Source organism: Anolis carolinensis, chromosome 6, assembly GCF_035594765.1.
Source record: "Anolis carolinensis isolate JA03-04 chromosome 6, rAnoCar3.1.pri, whole genome shotgun sequence".
Taxonomy (NCBI): Eukaryota; Metazoa; Chordata; class Lepidosauria; order Squamata; family Dactyloidae; genus Anolis; species Anolis carolinensis.
Window position 1 is genome coordinate 40,837,572 of NC_085846.1, and position 20,794 is coordinate 40,858,365.

At 41.1% G+C, this 20,794-nt stretch overlaps 1 protein-coding gene across 8 annotated transcripts in view; it reads left to right on the plus strand.

The window, feature by feature from the left end:
- The window catches only part of tanc2 (tetratricopeptide repeat, ankyrin repeat and coiled-coil containing 2), a 264,804-nt gene that overhangs the window by 25,538 nt on the left and 218,472 nt on the right, over positions 1-20,794 (plus strand). For all 8 annotated transcript variants that reach the window (XM_062957031.1, XM_062957035.1, XM_062957034.1 and 5 more), the window contains one exon: positions 20,645-20,744. In XM_062957031.1, coding sequence (XP_062813101.1) covers positions 20,678-20,744 — 67 coding nt within the window. In that variant the 5' untranslated portion in view covers positions 20,645-20,677. Of the gene's footprint in view, positions 1-20,644; positions 20,745-20,794 lie in introns of those variants that run through there.

The window sequence follows — 20,794 nt, forward strand, 5'->3', positions numbered from 1 at the left end:
GAGTGTATATAAACATACATTATTGTTCTGTATTATTATAGATATTTGTGCATTATCAGCTGTATGAATATTAGACCTGCTTCCTATGGGACCAAAAGTTGATTGAGTGACAAAGACCATCTTTTCTTTTGTAGACTACTTGTTTACCAAAACTTTTCCAAGAAAAGTGAAAACATTAGCACAGCTGTGACAAAATCCAGCTTTCTAGCCAATCTTGTTCAAGTGTGATTCATTCTCCTATTTACATATTAACAACCGTATTCCATATTAACAACTAACAGGCAAATGAAGTAGTTTGTCATGTCATCCCTGCAACTCATTGTTCCTGCCACAGGTTCTTAACAGATTAATGCAGATATTGAATGTATCTAAAATAAGAGCCTGAACATAATATCTCATCTTTTATGCCCTATATCCTGAAATTATAATGGCAGCCATGATGTCAAGGGCTTATAATACCACCAAACCATTATGGTGTTAATGATGTGATGAGATAGTTCTAGTGTCAGTAAGCCATGGCTCCTGCATGTCAAATCATGTCGCAATTGCCATTTAAGTTTATTATTGAGGTAGCATTCTTTTAATATTAAATAAGTAGGTGCCAGCACTTTCAACAATATTTTGCAATTGAATAGAGTCTTCTTTCCTTGTCAGTGCTCTTGGTTACTTAGTGCTCTGCCAGAACAGCCCGTTCCTGTGCTCGACGGGGTTGCACTCCCCCTGAGGACACAGGTCCGCAGTCTGGGGGTCCTCCTGGATTCAGCGCTGACACTTGATGCTCAGGTGTCGGTGGTGGCCGGGAGGGCTTTTGCACAGCTAAACTTGTGCGCCAGCTGCGACCGTACCTTGTGAAGTCTGACTTGGCCATGGTGGTCCATGCCTTAGTTACCTCTAGATTGGAGTACTGTAATGCGCTCTACATGGGGCTTCCCTTGAAGGCGGTTCGGAAACTACAGCTAGTGCAAAGATCTGCGGCCAGATTAATAACTGGAGCAAGCCTCCCCTGTTTAAGCAGCTCCACTGGCTACCTATAAGTTTCTGGGCCCAATTCAAGGTGCAGGTTATTACCTATAAAGCCCTAAACTGTTCAGGACCAGCTTATCTCTGTGATCGCCTCTTTCCCTATGAACCCATGCGGGTCTTGAGATCTACCAGGGAAGGCCCTCTTCTCGCTTCCGCCTCCGTCTCAAGTGCAGCTGGTGGGAATGAGGGAAAGGTGGTGGTGGCCCCCCGGCTCTGGAACTCCCCAGGAAGATCAGACTGGCATCTTCCATGTCCACCTTTCACAAAGCCTTAAAAACGTGGATGTTCTGATGTGCATTTGAGTAAGTGGTTTCATCAGTCACTCCTGTTTACAATGGTATGCACTTTAACATTCTTCCTACTCTTCGGCTCAGTGGTTACTGAAATTGTCCCCTGTCCCCTGTTCTGATTGTCCTTATATACCTCAGGAATCCCCCTCCAGAGTCTATACTTTTATCCTCTGCATGTCCATTTATTATTACCGTATTATTATTATTATTATTATTATTATTATTATTATTATTATTATTATTATTATTATTGCTATTGTATGACACAGCAAACAGGATAGATATGCTGGATTTTGTTTCACAAAATCACAAGTCGAACACTTCCCAAGTGTCTAGGACTGTGATGTATTTTCGGATGATGCGCGCAGATCCCAGTAGGGTGGCCTTTTGCATTATTATTATTATTATTGCCTTGTTTTAACTGATAGTTGTGGTTGTTTATGTTTGTATGTATTTATTATGTTTTAATTTTTATTGGCTGTATTTTAATCTGTTGTTGTCTGGGCTAGTCCTCATGTGAGCCGCCCCGAGTCTCTTCGGGGAGATGGAGGCAGGATACAAAAATAAAGTTGTTGTTGTTGTTGTTGTTATTATTATTATTATTATTAATTGCCTTTTAATCCTTAGAGCATTAAAGGCTCTAGGAAGATTGTCTTCAGTTGTGGCGTGATACCCTAGAGAAGAAATCAATGTATAGTGGCTCTCAAAATATCAAGTGTCACAGGATACCTGTAATCAAAATATGTAGGTTCATGCCTTTAACATTTAGTTCATGAAAACATGGGGCATGCCTCTGTTCCCATTAGCTTTTATAACAATCACACTCATGACCTCTTTTCTTTAGGTGTATTGCATACTTCATTAGGCTCTCAACTGAAGTTGACTAGTGAACTCACTCTTGTGCACTCTTGATTTTTTTCAGAGGCATTGCTGATAGTAGTTATCTTCATCTCCTTGAGTTGCATTTACAGAAATGTTACATGATTGCAACTCCCAAAACAAACTATCTGTGTGAGTAAGTAGCATTGACAAGTCTGTAAGCAGTCTGAAAAGTGGTAACTCATAATAATCAAGTTGCCAGTTTGATAATATTAAATTTGGCACATTTCAAACATGACAACTTAGTAATTGTCAAGTTTAATCTATTATGGCACACCTTAGTATGGACTATCTGAACCCATTGAAGTATCTCTACTTACTATTCTGTTGAGAAGGAACATTTACATATGGTTGTAGCTGCTAGAACTGAAGTGAAAAAAATCCTTTGTTATGTCTTTATGCCTATATGCTAAATACTTAATATAAATAAATAAACTTAGCCAGAAGGAGTACAGACTAAATCTCTGTGTTAGAATAAAATGTCAGTTTACTTTTAATAATAATGTTTTGATGTGTGGTCTTAGATTTCTTTTGAACCCCGAAATGTTTGGGTTTTGCATAAAAAGTGAGACATTTAAATGTAACACAAAGCTATGGTTGTTTTTCATGTTCTCTGACTCACACAAATGGGTTATCTGTGCCTGCACAGTTCATCATTCAGAAGCTTCTAGAGCTATCATATAAGTGTTATGTTTTTCTTCAATTCTTCCTCATTATACAGATGATTATCAAGATTGATCAGAATGGAGTTAGTGGTGTGCCAGGCAGACTTGGCCCACTCCTTGACTTCATCTTTCCAGGTGATGGTTCCAGAGGTTTCCACTCCATTCTAATCTTCTCACCACCCATAAAGTCAGGGGAGGCATTTGAATCTTGAGATGCTCCATCCCATGACTTAGACTTTAGCATGCTTGTTAGTTTAGGCTAGAGGAATTGCAGATAGAACAAGTTCATTGCTTTCTTGGAATGAATCTATGCTTCTCTGGATTTTGCTTGGACCTCCCACATCCTTGATTTTCTTGTGTCATTGTTTGACAGAAGTCTGTCCTTTTAATCTATGAAGTTCTATTTATCAGCACTTTCATAATAGTTTCTTTTTAAAAAAAATTATTTATAGTTTTAGTGATACAATTAAAAGAGAGAGCCACATGTGACCATATGAACAGAAAAACAAGCAAAAAAAAAAAAGCACACACACAACCCCCCCCCCCCACCCCCCAAAAAAACACAACCACACAATTCCCCTCGGCCCTCCCTCCTCTCTGCATTACCTTCCAGTTCCCCTGCTCTGCAATTTGATTCTTGTTTTTCTCAATTCTCTCCCAAAACAATGTTCTTAGAACCCAAGAGTGTCTACTCTTATCTAATATCACCCTCTATATTTTCAAATTTCTTTTTTCCTTTAGATATTTTCTTAGTTTGTTCCAGTCCGTTTTTGTCCTTGTATTTTTTGAGATTATCTGCGTTAATGTGTCCATATTTTGTATATCCATCAATTTCAGTGTCCATTGTTCTATTGACGGTGTCTCCTCTGTTTTCCACAGTTTTGCAATCGTGATTCTAGCTGCGCTTATCATGTATATAAACAATTTTTCGTCATTTGAGTCCGTGAAAAAGTCAGTTAACCCTAATAGAAAGTATTCTGGTTTTAGTACAAGTTTTATTTGTAATATGATCTCCATTTCTTTCTGTATTGTTCTCCAAAACCTTTTAATCTTCTTGGACCCTCACCACATGTGAAAAAAATCTCCCTTCTCTTTCCTACATTTCCAGTATTCTTCCCCATTCTTACTCTTGTTAAATTTTGCCAATTTTACCGGGGTGATGTACCACCTGAAGAAGATTTTGTACCAACTTTCCTTTAGTGTTATGGAATATGTGTATTTTAATCTCCTTTGCCAACATCTTTCCCACTCCTCCAAAATTATAGTGTGTCCAACCTCTCTTGCCCATGTGGTCATGTTTTCTTTTATGTTAGTCTCTTCTGTTTCCCAAATCAGCAACTGTTGATATAGCACTTTGATTACTTTTGTTTCTAGTTTTAAAACTTTATCCCATACTGTGTCATTTCTCTCAAATCCTATTTGACTGTCTATTTTAAACCTCCTCTGATCTGCCAATAATTTAACCAGGTTATAGATGATTGTATTTGTTTTACCTCCTCATATGATTTTAGCATTATTCTCTGTGTCAGCTCACCACAGCCGCTCCTGAATGAACACACGAGACTCTCTGTGATATCACCAGAAACTTTACTGCAGGAAACATAAACATCCGAAAAGCCAAGAATGGGAGACTCCGGCCAACCATCCTTTATATACCCTCCCCCTCATTTGAAAAGTCTCTTCCCGCTCAGTAAAACCCCGCGCAAATTCCCCGCCAAGTCCAGCAGCCGTTTCTTCTCCGAGTCCTGAGACGCAGGTGTCTTATCAATGTCAGTGACCCTGAAACTCAGAGCCACATACAGGCTCTAGTAGCAGGGTTCTGACATGGCGTCCTCCTCCCCTTCGTCCTGGAAGGAAAAGATTAAACACAACTATTGTTCTCCGCTGTCCAGAGTTCCTTTATACTTTTTTAACAGGCTGCAATGGAATACCGGGTGTACCTTTCCTAGGTCCTTGGGTAGCCTCAGCTCATAGGTCACTTCGTTTATTCTTTTCGCTACCCTGAACGGCCCTATATAGCGTGGAGCCAATTTCTTAGATGGGAACCCCAATTTCAGGTTTTTTGTGCTCAACCAAACCAGATCTCCTTCGCCCAATTTGTCCCCCTCTCGGCGCCTACGATCTGCAAAGAGCTTGTACTTCTTTTGTGTTTCCCTCAATGCCTCCACCACGGTCTGCCACCCTTGCTTAATTTTGGCCGGCCATTCCTTGTCGGTCTGGCCCTCTCCTTCCTTCCACTCGGGTAGCCTGGGGAAAGGTGCCACCTCCTGTCCGTATACTATTTCGAATGGGGCACGACCTGTGGCCGAATGTACGGCCCCGTTAAAAGGCATCTCAGCAAACGGAAGAAGGTCCGCCCAATCGTCCTGTCTATAATTGGTGTACATCCTCAAGAATTGGCACAGTGTCTGTTGGGTACGTTCGACCCCCCCGTTGGTCGCGGGATGAAAAGCCGAGCTCAGATTCCTTTCCGCTCCTAACAGCTGTAAGAATTTTCCCCAAAATTTTGCAGTGAATTGGACTCCCCAGTCGCTAATTATTTTGTCGGGGCACCCATGTAGGCGATATACATGCTTCACATACAAATCAGCGAGCTTTTCAGCCGAGGGGAGTTTTGGCAGGGCCACAAAGTGTGCCTGTTTTGAGAATAGGTCCAATATTGTCCAAATGTATCTGTGGCCTCTGCTGGGGGGTAGTTCGCCTACAAAATCCATTGCCACGCATTCCCATGGCCTCATGGGCTCCACCACCTTCTGCAATAGCCCCTGGGGCTTCCCAGGTGGTGTCTTGCCCTCTGCACATAATTCACACTGCGTGACGTACCCCCTGGCATCTTTCCTCATTCCGGGCCACCAGCATTGTTTGGCCAACAGTTTAATAGTCCTGGTGGGGCCTAGATGACCTGCACCCTTGTTATCGTGGCATTTCCTTAACATTTCTTGTCTTAAACATTCAGGAATATACAATTTCTTATTAACAAACACCAAATCCCCACACAGTTCTCCCTGTTCTTTGTTCGTTTGTAACCATTTGTCCATTCCATATGCTCGCTTCAACTCTTCCTCCCATATTTCTCCTCCCCCCGTGGAAATGGCAGTGCGTTTGTTTTCTTTGGCTGCTTGTGCTCGAGTCAGTACTGCCAGGCCCCATTGCTTATCTAGGAAAAGGCTCCCCTCAGATTCCTGAATTCCTCCCCCGTGCTGAGGCATCCGAGAGAGAGCGTCAGCGAGTATGTTGTGTTTCCCCTGGAAGAACTTGAGTCTGAAATCAAAACGGCTGAAATATTGGGCCCATCTAATCTGCTTCGCTGATAGTTTACGAGGGGATCTCAGATACTGTAAATTTCTATGATCAGTCCACACCTCAAACGGTGTTCCACTTCCTTCCAGAAAGTGTCTCCAGCACTCTAGTGCTTTCAGAATCGCTAAGGCTTCTCTCTGCCAAATCGGCCAGTTTTTTTCTGTATCGCTAAACTTTTTCGACAGATAGCCACATGGCTTCAGGTTCCCCCCCTCGTCTTTCTGCAGCAGAACTGCCCCATATGCCCGGTCTGACGCATCGCAATGTAGTACAAAGGCCTTAGACATATCAGGGTGCTGTAGGACAGGCTCCTCAGTAAAACGCTTTTTTAGGGCTTCGAAAGCTTCCTGGCATTCTATTGTCCAGGTCAGTTTGGCCCCTGGGGCCTTCACTTTGGCTGTTTCTCCCCTGCCTTTAGTCTTTAACAAATCCGTTAATGGCAAAGTGAGGCGCGCAAAGTCCTTGATAAATGTTCTATAGAAGTTTGCGAACCCCAGGAAGGATTGCAGCTGCTTCCGTGTTCTGGGGGCTTCCCACCCCCTTACGTCTTCCACCTTCGCAGGGTCCATCGCCACTCCCTGGGAGGAAATCCTATACCCCAGAAAGTCTATCTGGTCTTTATTGAACTCGCACTTGGCAAGCTTCGCATACAGCTTCGCTTCCCTCAACTTTTGTAGGACTTCCCTGACTAGTTCTACGTGTTGCTCCTTGGTCCGAGACATTATCAATATGTCATCTAAAAAAATAAAGACTCCCTTGTACAATAATGGATGCAACACTTCGTTGATTAATTGCATGAACGCGGCCCCTCCCCCGCATAAACCGAATGGGAGCACACAATAATTGAATAATCCGAAGGCGCAGGAGAAGGCCGTCTTCCACCTGTCCTCTGGTTTGATCTGCAATTTATGGTAAGCCTCAATTAAATCCAATTTAGTGAATATCTGTCCCTCCGATAACTGGGCGATCAAGTCCTTCACTAAGGGTAGAGGGTATTTATTTACAGTACTGATTGCATTCAGGCCCCTGTAGTCAATGCAGAGCCTCAGCGTTTGGTCCTTTTTCCGCCTAAACAACACAGGTGCCCCTAAAGGGGAGTTCGAAGGTTCTATGAAACCTCTCGCTAGGTTTTTATCAATGTACTTTCTCAGTTCCTCCTTTTCCCTAGCCGACATCGGGTTTATCTTTGCCTTGGGAAGCTCTGCTCCTGGGACTAGCTCTATTTTCACTTCAACTCTCCGCTTCGGTGGGAAATTGTCTGCTTCCTTCTCGTCAAACACGTCCACAAAATCCCGATACTCTGGGGGTAATTTATCTGCCAGTTCTGCTATTCTGATAGAGTCTTCCTCCCCCCTTTTCCCCGGCTCCCTCTCAACTTCCTGGCTCCCTTCTTCCAAACTCATCCCGAAAATCATGCTCTTATCCTCCCAGTTGATTTGCGGGTTGGCCTGCCCCAGCCACGGCATGCCTAGTATAACATTATAGCTGGCTATTTGTGATATCACAAATGACACCTTTCCTTCCCAACTCCCTATCTTACACTTTACTTCTTCGGCACTGTACCTAGCTAACGATCCTGATGCTGTGGATCCGTCCAACTGCGAAAATGCTATTGGGGATTCTAGGTTCGTTCTTTCGCATCCTAATCCCTCGGCTAATTCAGGGGAAATGATGTTCCTGGAACATCCACAATCCACAAACGCTTTGCAGGTTGCTTGTTTGCTGCCATTTTCAAGCTGAATGGGGACCACTATCATAGCTTTGTCCTGACTTACCAACCCCCCCGAATGGTGCCTCATCGGTGTTTCTTCCTCGGCGCGTTTTCCTGCCACAGCTCTTGGTTTGGGCTGGCCTCCGCTTTCCCCTTTTCTCTGCCAGCACTCGGCAGCTCTGTGGCCCAACCGGCCGCACACAAAGCAGCCACTCCTGCTGGCGCTCACGTTCCCTGTCGGCTCCGCTCTCCTCCCGGCTGGGGCTGATCCCTCCTTCCGGCTCCCCTCTTTCATCTGCGGCCGTTGCTGTAGCCCTCCAAGGTGCCTCCTCGCCTGGGCCAGCGATGTCTCGACGCGCCCCGCCAGCTGAATCCATCCGCGCAGTGTGTCAGGCTCATCACGATGCACCGCCCAGGAGAGGATCTCCCGCCTGAGCCCCTCTTTGAAGAGTTCCATCTTTGTCACTGCAGACCATTCCGGCACCTTTTCGGCGAGGCATTGGAATTCCTCCGCATACTCAGATACCGACCTCTGCCCCTGGGAGACGGTCTTCAACTTCTCCCTCGCCCGGATCTGCTCCAATGGATCTCGGAAACGGGTCTCCAGGGCCCCCATAAAGCGTCGGACTGACCCCAGACATGGGTCGCGCCGCGCGTGCAGCTGAACGTACCAGCTAGCCGCTCCCCTCTTCAACACTGCGCCAATGGCCCGTATCCGGCTGGATTCCGTTCTAAAAGTGTGAGCATTGTCCTCCATATAGCCCCTCACCGTGGTAAGGAAAAAATCCAGTTCAGAGGACTCTCCCCCAAACTCGATCCTTAGTTCCTCTCGTCTCGGTAGGGGTCCCTGTGGTGGCAATCCCCAATTCTCCGCCCGTCGCAAGCCCCCTTGCGGACCAGTGGGCCCCGCTGCTGTTTCTCTTGGCCCTGTGCCACGCCCGGGGCACTAGGGTCTCAGCTGGGAGCGTAGCCGGGATTCTCGGAGGCTTTTCCCCTTCGTCGTCACTCTCCTCCACCCGCGTCAGGCTTGTTTGGGTCTTGGGCCGGGCGCCGGGCTCCTTTCGCATTTCCCTTCCCTTCGGTGCTGGGAGGTCTGCAAAGCCCTGGCTGCTTCCCACGCTCACGTCCCACATTGAGCCAGCCCGAAGTTCCCTTCCTCTCTCTGGCTCCGCCAAAAACGCCAGGCGCTCCATCGCCCTCGACATTACTGCCAGGGTGGTCTCCATCGCCGACATCCTCTCCTCCAGAAACACCATCCTTTGTGGGCCTGGGGAAGGTGAACCTTCCTCTCCTCCGGTGCTGTCTCCCCGCACCACTCCACGCCTCTGGGTTACCCCATTTGGCTGGGCATAAGCGGTGGATGACGCCAGGGCCGCCAATTGGTGGAACTCAGCGTCCGGCTCGGGAGTGGCCCTTCCCGACCTTCCTCCTCCTGCGCCCAAGAGTTCTTCATCCTCCACTTGCATGTTACACCTCACCGCTACGGCGGGATGGTGTCTATATTCTTGGCTTAGTGTCAGCTCACCACAGCCGCTCCTGAATGAACACACGAGACTCTCTGTGATATCACCAGAAACTTTACTGCAGGAAACATAAACATCCGAAAAGCCAAGAATGGGAGACTCCGGCCAACCATCCTTTATATACCCTCCCCCTCATTTGAAAAGTCTCTTCCCGCTCAGTAAAACCCCGCGCAAATTCCCCGCCAAGTCCAGCAGCCGTTTCTTCTCCGAGTCCTGAGACGCAGGTGTCTTATCAATGTCAGTGACCCTGAAACTCAGAGCCACATACAGGCTCTAGTAGCAGGGTTCTGACACTCTGATTATCTATTTTTACCAATTGTTTATATGTCAACCATCTTTCCCTAGGTATCTCTCTCATATGTTCTGCCTCTAGGGGGGAGAACCATAAAGGAGTCTTCCTGTAGAATCTTGTTTTGTATTTCTCCCATGTTGTTAGTAATGCTTTTCTCAAGTAATGGTTATTAAAATTCCTTTCTTTGTGGCCTTTCCTTTTCCATAAATATGCATGCCATCCTTTATTCAAATCCTGACCTTCTAATGCCAATATCCTGGTCTTCCGCAGAGTAACCCACTCCTTCACCCATTCCAATGCAGCACATCATAATACAACTGAAGGTCGGGCACTCATTTTTAGGAATTTACCCATTCTGAGTAACAAAAAAACACTGAACGAATGGCAGAGAGAAATTAACAAATTTATCTGGGGCAGAAAGCGGGTGAGGATAAAGTTCCAATACATGAAAGATGACATTCGGAGAGGAGGTATGGGAGTGCCCGACCTTCAGCACTTTCATAATAGTTTCAATACCTTAGCAAGCCTTCTCTTTTTCGGGAACTTATTATGAAGAGTTGTTGAACAGATACAAGAGCTTTCACCAGTGGAATCTGTAGTTAGTTCTTTCCCAACATTTCTGGAAACCCTTTAAATCTATGTTTCATATAATATTAGATTACTTACTTGGAACACTGCCTTTTTGATTGCTATCATCTCAGCCAGAAATTGAGAAGAACTTAGTCCTTTTTGGGTGGCTCAGTTTTACCTGTGTTGGGTGGCCATGAGGCCAGATATCTCTTTTCCTGAGGTTTTATCACTTTTTCATCTGAACCAGGACATCTGTCAGGGCAATCTGTTGGGGGGTGTTTTGATGGTACTTTTCCTGCATGGTAAGGGATTGGACTACATAGCTGTGCAGTCTCTTCCAACTCAGTAGTGGTTTCCTGCCTTTATGCAGGGACCTACCTCTGATCTGGAATACACTTTTCATTGTCAGAAGTCTATAGACCACTGACATTATATGCCAGCCATACAAAATCCTTCTTGAAATAGCAAAACTATTTGTCTACTATTCATCCACCAACATAAAGGACTTCCTGTGTCATTGTGGAGACTCTCTAAGTGGATCATAGTGACTGTTCATTTGGTGTATGAACTTGCTGGCAAGCAACCTCCTGTCCCAAATGAGAACTCATGTTGCCGGATAGTGGCAGCATTGGAGGATTTACTGGGAGGTATTCCTCTGCATGACATCTGTAAGGTTGCTGCATGGTCACAGCCTTTGGTGTCGATTTCTCAGTATAGACTGTACACAATACTCAGCCAGATAATGTATTTGGGAAGACTATGGTTTTCCAAGTGTGACATGATAGTCCTCTGTCCTGTGATTAGTAGCTTGCTAGTCTCTAATTTGTGTTAAATCACAGAGACCACAAAGAAGTTGTCTACCTGGAACTGTGGTTCTTCCAGTGGTCACCGGTAATTTCACAGAACCCATCCATACTCACTTCATAGTGTCTTGCCTATCCTTAGTCCCTTTGGCTGGTCTTTGAAATTGAATTGGTGAGGAATTTCTTTTGTTCATGTGGATAATGGCTTGGGAGCCTATATATTTTGGTTTGAAGTCAATTCCATTTAAAACCCCAACTAAGTTAGTGCATTCCAACCTATAAAATGCTTTGAGTGCATCACGAAAAGCTAGTGATATTTGGAGTATGATTGGGTTGCATTACTGTATTATATTTAATGCAGTTCTTCTAATAGCAACGGCTACTTGATTTCTATGAATATAATAAGTGAGGGATAAATTAATCCTATTAGTTACACTAGAAGACATATTTTTGTTTCTTGATTAATGAGGCAATGGGTCAAAATAATAATAATTACTTTGTTCTTATACTCTACCTCCATCTCCCCAAAGGGACTTGGGGCGGCTTACATGAGAAAACAACGTACCACAACAAAGATGAACATACAATTTAAAACATAACAACATAATTATAAAATGACATAACATGATAAGATTTAAAACCAAGACATTAATTGCCTGGAGGTTGTCCTCTGATGTCTTGGGGAAGGAGATAATCCTCAAAGTTTTCCAAATGATTGGTGGAGATAACATGAAAAACTAGTTTATTATTCAAATTATACATGTGGTGGGACAAGTCATCATGAAGGAGTTTTAAAAATCCTCCTGTGAAGCTTTCTGGGCCTGTAATGCCTCATTAGCCATGTCTTCAGTAGCGTTAATCCTTTTCATGAGAATTGTCAGTTTTGTGCTGCCTAGTTCCAATGCCAATAACAAGACTTTCTGAAGATCTTTTATTAGACTTCCCCTTAGTTTTCCTGCTATGTCTATAAATGCCAGATTTGGCCCTGTTGGGAGCAGTTTCTCCTCTCCTTTCCTACTCTGACTGATCTGCGCATGATGTTTGAACCTGCATCTTCTTATTTGGCTATCAGTGGTGATTTGGACTCTTTAGTCATGGGGTAGAAGTCCATAATAGACTGACTGGTAGATCTCTTGTGTTCTGGCATCAAAACACATGTATAGTGAATGAGAAATTGTGATTTACCGTAAATACTCGAGTATAAGCCAACCCAAATATAAGCCGAGACACCTAATTTTACCATAAAAAACTGGGAAAACTTATCGACTCGAGTATAAGCCGAGGGTGGGAAATGCAGAAGCTACTGGTAAATTTCAAAATAAAAATAAATACCAATAAAATTACATTAATTGAGGCACCAGCAAGTTAAATATTTTTGAATTTTTACCGTATTTCAAAGAAAAACAGTAAACTAGCTCTGTAAGTGGAAAAGTAGGGTCAACAAAAACAATATGGTATTAACAATAACTTAACAGCAGCAACAACAAAACTTCATTTGTACCCTGCCCTACCTCCCCATGGGGACTCAGACTGGCTTCCAACATAGTAACAGGCAACATTCAGTGCCTATCTAAAAACACAGAGTTAGATTTAGATCTATAATTATATATACTAATTTCACATATGCATTTTCCCCTGAAATGTTTGCAAATCCTCTCTCTATATATGCATCTATCTAGAAATCTCTCTATGTGTGTGTGCGTGCGCGCATGCATTTCCCCTGTAGTATTTCCAAGCCCTATATATCTATATTCATATATATCTAGCTAGACATCTCTCTCTATATATAGATAATTATATCTGCATAGGATTTGCAAAGACTTGCAAAAATGTGAAGCAAAAATTCATATATAAAAATAATATATACACATAGATACAGATATACAGGTATATGGAAATCTCTAGATATCTATATGTATATAGGATTTGCAAAGACTTGCGACATATGAGGGGAAATTCATATATAAAATTAATATATATAGAGATACAAATATTTAGGTACATAAGGCTTGCAAAGGCTTGCAAGGGGAAGTGCCTACATATCTGCAGCAGAGATTAACAAATATTTTAGGGAAAAATGCTTTTATAAGATTAATGGGTGTATATATATATATATTCTTCTTCCTGACTTGCAAAACATTCCCTTGGTTAAGAGCGAAGGGAGGCTTTGGAAAAAACAAACACACTGATGAGGGAGGAGAGAAATATATCATATAATGCAAGCAGTGGCCTTCAGGCTCTGCTGCCCGGCTTGACTCCATTATAAGCTGAAGGAGGCTTTTTCAGCTGATAAAAAGGGCTGAAAAACCCGGCTTATCTTTGAGTATATATGGTATCTTCTCCAATGTTTGAAAGAAATTTAAGACAAAGAGATTTAAGATAGCTTGATTGCTACGAGTCTGCCATATTTAGCAGTTCACCATATTCCTAGCAGTCTTCTGGGCATTACTTCTTTAACAACTGGAAAAATATGGAAAGAATAAGAATAAGTACCTATACTACAAGAAGAAATAACAGTTCAAGATTTTTCATCAAAAGTTTTGTTTGAAACTAATAATTTGAATATGTGACAAGAACTTGGGTAAGTCTTGCATATGTAAACAGAAGCATTTTGAAGTTTCTAGAGATCACTTAGAATCTTCTTCCAAAAGGCACCTAGTAAAACTTTTGCTTTCATCTGCCTTCATTTTTTCATGTTTTCTGTTTTAGTAGACAAATTTACTAGAAACGTGGAAACAATTGCAAAATAAGAAATTTTCATCATATGGATTTACCCTTAGTGCTTTAATAGTACTTATTTATTTATTTTATTTATTTACGACATTTATACCCCGCCCTTCTCACCCAAGGGGACTCAGGGCGGCTTACAGAAATTGGCAAAATTTAATGCCCAAAGAATACAATCATAAAATCATAATACATATACATCTGTTAATAATATTATTAAAATACATTATAAAAACCTTAAAAACATATATATAAGAAAATCCATTCATCCAAGAACCTCATGCTTCATCCTTAAATCAGACCATGTCGACTTTGTCGTTTACTAATTAAAGGCTTGGGCACACAACCATGTTTTTACGGCCTTTTTGAAACCCAGGTGGATTGGAGCTTGTCGGATATCTCCAGGGAGGGTGTTCCACAGCCGGGGGGCCACCACCGAGAAGGCCCTGTCCTGCACCTGCGAGGCAGGTCGGACCGAGAGCAGGGCCCCTCCAGATGATCTTAGGGATCTTACTGGCTCATAGGAGGAGAGAAGTTTGGACAAGTAAATTGGGCCAGAACTACTTGGCTATAGTAATGCTGAACTGAAACAACAAATAAGGGGTACAGTTACAAAAGCACTTGGTTTAGTCACCAAACACTGCATTTATTATTTGATAAATTTAACAATTTCGAAGTATAGGAACACATTTATATTAACAATTTAATATTCCATGTCATCTCCCACATGGTGAGCAAATGTATCTCTGAGCAAATGAAATGGTGGAAACTCAATATTATATTGCCTTTTAAAAAAACAAGGGAAACATCTTGCTTTAATCACACAAACAATCACTGTAAGAGAGAAGAGCTATATCTTTTCTTTTCTCTGACTAGAATTTACAGATTACAGATAACATCATTAGATTTCATGCAACTGGTGTTGTGACCTATAGACAGTTGATAAATCAGCAGCAGATAATGTCAGTGCTTTTTTAGAAGTATCCAGGTAGCCATGTGGGGCTGGCAGTTTTGTATATAAACCTAGACTTGGGTAATGTTGTGACTTTCTTTTATTATTAAACTAGCTTGGGGTATTTGAGAAGTGCCTTGTTTGTTTTTGGGTGTTAGGTAATATTAGCGTAATGTGTGACCAAACTAATATTTCTTAGATGCTATTCTACGCTATTTCTTAGAAAAAAACTCAGTCTTTCCTGTTGTTTTTTTATGAATGCTCCTATTAGAAAATGCATAAGGATGTGGGTGAGCTGCAATTCCCAAAAATCTTGTGTCAACCCTCCCCAAACTACCCCAATATTCCCTGTTGGCCATGTTGGGTCTGTGTGTCAAGTTTCCTCCAGATCCATCACTTGCTGGGTTCAGTGTTCTTTGAATAGGGGTGAATTATAACTCTGTGATGGCACGGTCAATCACCCGCAAAGCCTGCCAGTATTTACAGTTGGTTATGTTGGGTCTGTGTGTCAAGTTTGTTCCAGATTCGTCACTTGCTGGGTTCAGTGTTTTCTGAGTATGGGTGAACTATAACACTCTGATGCCAAGGTCAATCACCCCAAGTTGGCAGCGTTGGGTGTGTGTACCAAGTTTGGTCCAGATCTGTCATTGGTGGGGTTCAGAGGGCTCACGGAATACAGGTGAACTATATCTCCTAGAGATAAAGGTCAATCACCTCCAAAGTCCACCAGTATTCCCAGTTGGCCATGTTGAATTTATGTGCCAAATTTGGTCCAGATCTGTCACTTGCTAGGTTCAGTGTTCTCTGAATACGGGTGAACTATAACTCCTGGATGTCAAGGTCAATCACCCCCAAACCCCGCCAGTATGCTAATTTGGCCATGTTGGGTCTGTGTGGCAAGTTAGTTCCAAGTCCATCACTGATGGGGTTCGGAGTGCTCTTAGATTGCAGGTGAACTATACATCCCAGTCTCTACAACTCCTATAAATCATGGTGAATTCTCCCCAAACCTCTGCAGTCTGTTCAGTTGCTGATCAATTCCTCTGTTTGCTGTGTGCCATAGGAAAGTGTAGGGATTGGAAGGGCTGAGAGAGAGGCAGTGGGCAGGGACATGCAGATGAAGAGAAAAAGAAACTTTGGGATGTGCTCGCTGTAACCTGCAATGTCCTTGGAGACTTGATGGCTCCACAGCACTGGAAACTATAGCCTGTTTGTGGAGGCTGGAGGCTGTCTGTGTGAGTGGGCACCCATGCCACATACACACATACAGATTATGTGTATAGATGTGAAGTACATGTATTTCATTTAATATATTTCTGTTAGATGCATCTTATGGTAAAAATTGTCTTTTTATGCTGGTATAACTGTAATAAACTATTGAATTAAACCAAGATTTCCATGTAATTTTTATAATTTAATTTTAAGGATTATGCAAAAGTTAACTTCAATGCCAGATGCTATAAAAGTGGGGTTCCGGGGCTGCATGAAATGTGGGGTGTAAGGTTTCACCAAATTGCAGGCAACGGCATTTTCAGATTTTTGCAGCATATAGCATAAATATAGATAATAATTTTACCTATAAAAATGTAATTGTTATCCTCTTCCACAAATTATCAAATTGGTTAAATGCTTGTAGTCTATTTAAATTACTTTCTGTCATTTTACATTATTCGTTAAATTGATTTATACTATGCTGTTCTAAATGTTATGTTATAGTGTGCAAACAAGCAAACATTTTACATTTAAAATAACTTCAATAAACAAACAGAACAAAGTTGCATATAATAAAATACAGACAGTTTCTGCTTTACGGACAAAATAGGTTATGTAGTTTTGTTCTTAAGTTGAATGTATATGTAAGTTGGAACATGTACATTTTTAAAGTGTAACTTCAGCCATTATTTAAAGCTTTGGATAGCATAGGGAGGGGGAATGCCCCTGTAACATTTATTTTGCTATCTGTGCCCCTGTTCAAGATTTCACCTCACTTTCTGTCCCTGTGACATTTGAAGTTTGAAAATTTTGATTTGTGGAAACAAGGATTGGTGATAAAACGTGAGTTTAGACACTTTGTCCCCCTCTTACAGGGATGAATTTCCCTTCCTAGGAGTAGATTTCCTCTCACTGTCTGTTATCTCACCTCTCTTTGTAACTAGGAGTCATGTGTAAGTCAGATGTCGGTAACTTGGGGATCTCTTGGAAATCCTTGGCCTGTAACTTGGGGATCTCTTTGTAACTTAGAGAACTCTTCAGTTAAACAAACTTGTGATAGTGTAACAAAGCAAATGTATTCTCATTTGCTGAGGCCTTCTGGAGGAATCCCTGCTCAAATTAAAATTGATTAAATGCCTAAAATTTAAAACCATAACATACTTGCATATTTGAATAAAATAAATTAGGACACAAAGACTTTAATAAAAAACCAGGCGTGGTTTGGTTCAAAATGATGCCAATGTTGATATCAGTTGGGTCTTTAAAAGTTGGGGCACCAGAGAAGATAAAGTAGTTCAATACGCAGTAATGCTATGTAATAATTACTTTATTTACGAATTTAGCACCAAAATATCATGATGTATGAAAACATTGACTACAAAAATGTGTTGGATAATTCAGAACATTGGATAAATGAGTGTTAGATAAGTGAGACTTTACTGTACTTCATTATTTCCTCATCTATTACCATTTGTTAGCTTGGCCATTTGGATATACTCTAGTCTAATACTTTATCTCTCCAATCTTTAATAGTTAACTCTTTTTCACACTTCCAAGATTTTGCTATTGTTTGTCTTGCTGCAATAAAGCTGTATTGGCAAATTTCTTCGCCTCCTTCACTAATAGTCTTTCTGAATAATTTTAAAAGGCATATGTCCGGGTTTTTCTTAACCTTTTTGTTGATCATATTATTTGTTTCTATAACCTTTTCCCCAAAATTTTGTACAATATTGCAGGACCACCAGACATGAAAAAGAGCCTTTTTGCGTCTTGCACCTCCAGCACTTTTTCCTCTCTCAACAAGTTGTATCTATTTTGGCCATTAACTCTGGGGTTGAATAGCTTCTATAAAACACTTTATGTACATTTTCTCTAATTGAACCAGCTATTGAGAATTTAAACTCCCCTTTCCACAGATGTTTCCATACCTCCAAATCAATATTTCTCCCTAAATCCTTAGCCCACAAAATCATCACAGATTTTATTTGATTGTCTTCTAAGTTATATTCTAAAATATATTTGTATAGTCTGGAGATTAGTCCTCCCTTGTTCCTAGCATGTTTCCCTTGTTCCTAGCATGGGTAGTTGTATACTGTATAGCAGGGGTCCTCAAACTTTTAAAGCCGAGGGCCGGTCCACAATCCTTCAGACTGTTGAGGGGCCGGATTATCATTTGAAAAAAAAAATACAAACAAATTCCGATGCACACTGCATATGTCTTATTTGTAGTGCAAAAATAACAACAACAACAAGAACAATGAAAGAACAATACAATATTTAAAAATAAAAACAATTTTAACCAACATACATTTATCAGGATTTCAGTGGGAAGTGTGGTCCTGCTTCTGGCCAATGAGATAGTCAAGTGAATTAGGGTTGTTGTTGTTGTTGTTGTTGTTGTTGTTGTTGTTGTGTGCCTTCAAGTCATTTCAGACTTTGGGTGAGCCTAAGTCTAAAATTTATTTATTATTTATTTACTGCATTTATTTACTACATTTGTATCACACCCTTCTCACCCCAAAGGGGACTCAGAGTGGCTTACAAATTATATGAACATACAATATATTATATTATTAGCATAGCACAATATTATTTATTTATTTATTATTTATTTGGTAATATAGTAATATATTACTATATTGAACTGTACCACTATACTGTAATATTATTAGTAATATTATATGTAATATAGAATATATAATCAATATTATTATATGGTATTATTATTAGTGTTGTATTGTATTACATTGTAATATTATTATCAATATTATATGTATATACAATATATTATATTATAAAACTGAGGGCGGGGGCCAGGTAAATGACCTCGGAGGGCCGCATCCGGCCCCCGGGCCTTAGTTTGGGGACCCCTGCTGTATAGGAAGAATTCTCAAACTGTTTGGGGCTTTGAATATTAACACTTGTTTCTTGAATTCAAACTGGAACTTGAATTCAAACTGGAATTCAAACTGAATTGGCAGCTAGTGTTGTTCCTTTGAGAAGGGTGAGTGACTTGCTGCATATTCCAACCTACTGTTACTTTGATTCAACACAAAATGGTTCTGTACTGTGTCAACATTCATCCTCTCTCAGGGCATTGCTCTCCTATTCTCCTTTCCTTGGAAAGTATTGTATGGGTTTTATGTGCACTAGACATCAATTTAACTCAAATTGTTAGAGATTTTCTATATCAGTGACTATATCAGTCTTCACAAGTGTGGAGTCACAGTTTGTTGAATTGTGCTAAGTGACTTTGATATGAAATTTGCAGACAACTTGAAATCATTGACATTTGGGGTTGTAGGAACAAACTGGATTCTTTTGTAAAGAAAGTGAAATCCTTTCCTTTCAAACATACATTTCTTTTATCAGTTTGACAATGTAAAAAGTATGATAAATAAAATCAGCATGCAAACTATTACTATTTGGCATATTTAGAAATTTTCATTTAAGAAGTAAGCACATTTCATTGAAGATATTTTCCTCTCAGTATGTGCTCAAATTTCTACTGTTTTGGTTGGAAAACCTTCCAAAAAGCAAAGATTATCCCCCTCTCCCACCATGTGCTTCTTGAATTTCTGTTCTTCCCCTCTTGGATCTTTATGATTTTAGGTTGAGCATTTTCCTTTCTTCAGAGTCAGATGATCTAGCTTTGGCTTGGCAGAGCTATTCCCATTGTTTCCCGAAGGACGGAGTATTCTCTTCCTCCAGATACATCAGCTATATGTGGACGGTGGAGAGACCATAATGAAGAACACATAATGGTTACATATAACTGGCATTCTTTTACTTATCTGTGTAGTCAAACAGCTTGTTCTCTTTTCATGCAGCATCTCTCTTCTTTTAGGTGATAAGAAAAAAATGAATGAGAAGGGGCCTCTTTGTTCTTTAGGGCATTTCTGGGAAATGTACAGACCACATATAGCTTCCAAGTAACTCTCATGTGCCCCATGAGATCTTCCATATATCCCACCTGATTTGACTTTTCCAATTTCTGCTGCTTTTCACTTGATTGGCTGAGAATGTGGTTATTAGCATATACTTCATCTGGTTCTAGCACTAATCTTTTCATGAGGTGCAGCTTTGTGGGGCTTTGATGGGATCCTGTTGCACCAGGAAAGGAGATTTGGAGCACTAAGATGGATGTGTCTGTGTGAATGAGTGTGCCATTGCTTTTGGCTATAGGTGGGTGATAAATGCAGTAACATAATAGGGTGTCTTGGAATTCTTTGTAAGTACATTTCACCTCTAAATATATTGAGCCTATTCCACAACTGCATCTCAGAGAATCTTTTCACACATGATCTGTTTTGGTCCTCCTGATTACCTTTGAAAATTCCAGATTCTACCATGCACCAACTTAGTGGTTATATTGCCAGTTTTACAACTTTCAGAACCCAATAATGGTAGCATTTAGTTCCACAAAATATTAAACAAATGAGGCAGAACAGAATCCTGAAAGATGTACTGAGCACAATCTCTGGAAGAATAGAAAATTTGCAGCAGCACATTACTTTACTTTCATTTAAGAATTACGATTTCCCCCCCAAGCATTTGGTTTCCTACAAAGGCTTGATTAGGTTGTTACATTATGAATGCAAAGAGCAATTCTAAAGATTGCTTGTGCCTCTTCATTATTCTTCACTCCTAATGACTAAAAATTAGTTAATGGGTTTTTTATTTTTTTATTTATACAGCTTTTGGGGCTTGCTGATTAGACCAGAACAGCCATGTTCCGGAACAGTCTCAAGATGCTTCTTACAGGTGGGAAATCAAACCGCAAAAACAGATCCAGTGGTAAGTGTGGAAGAAGAGAGTATCTTGATGTAACACAATTGCCAGTGTTC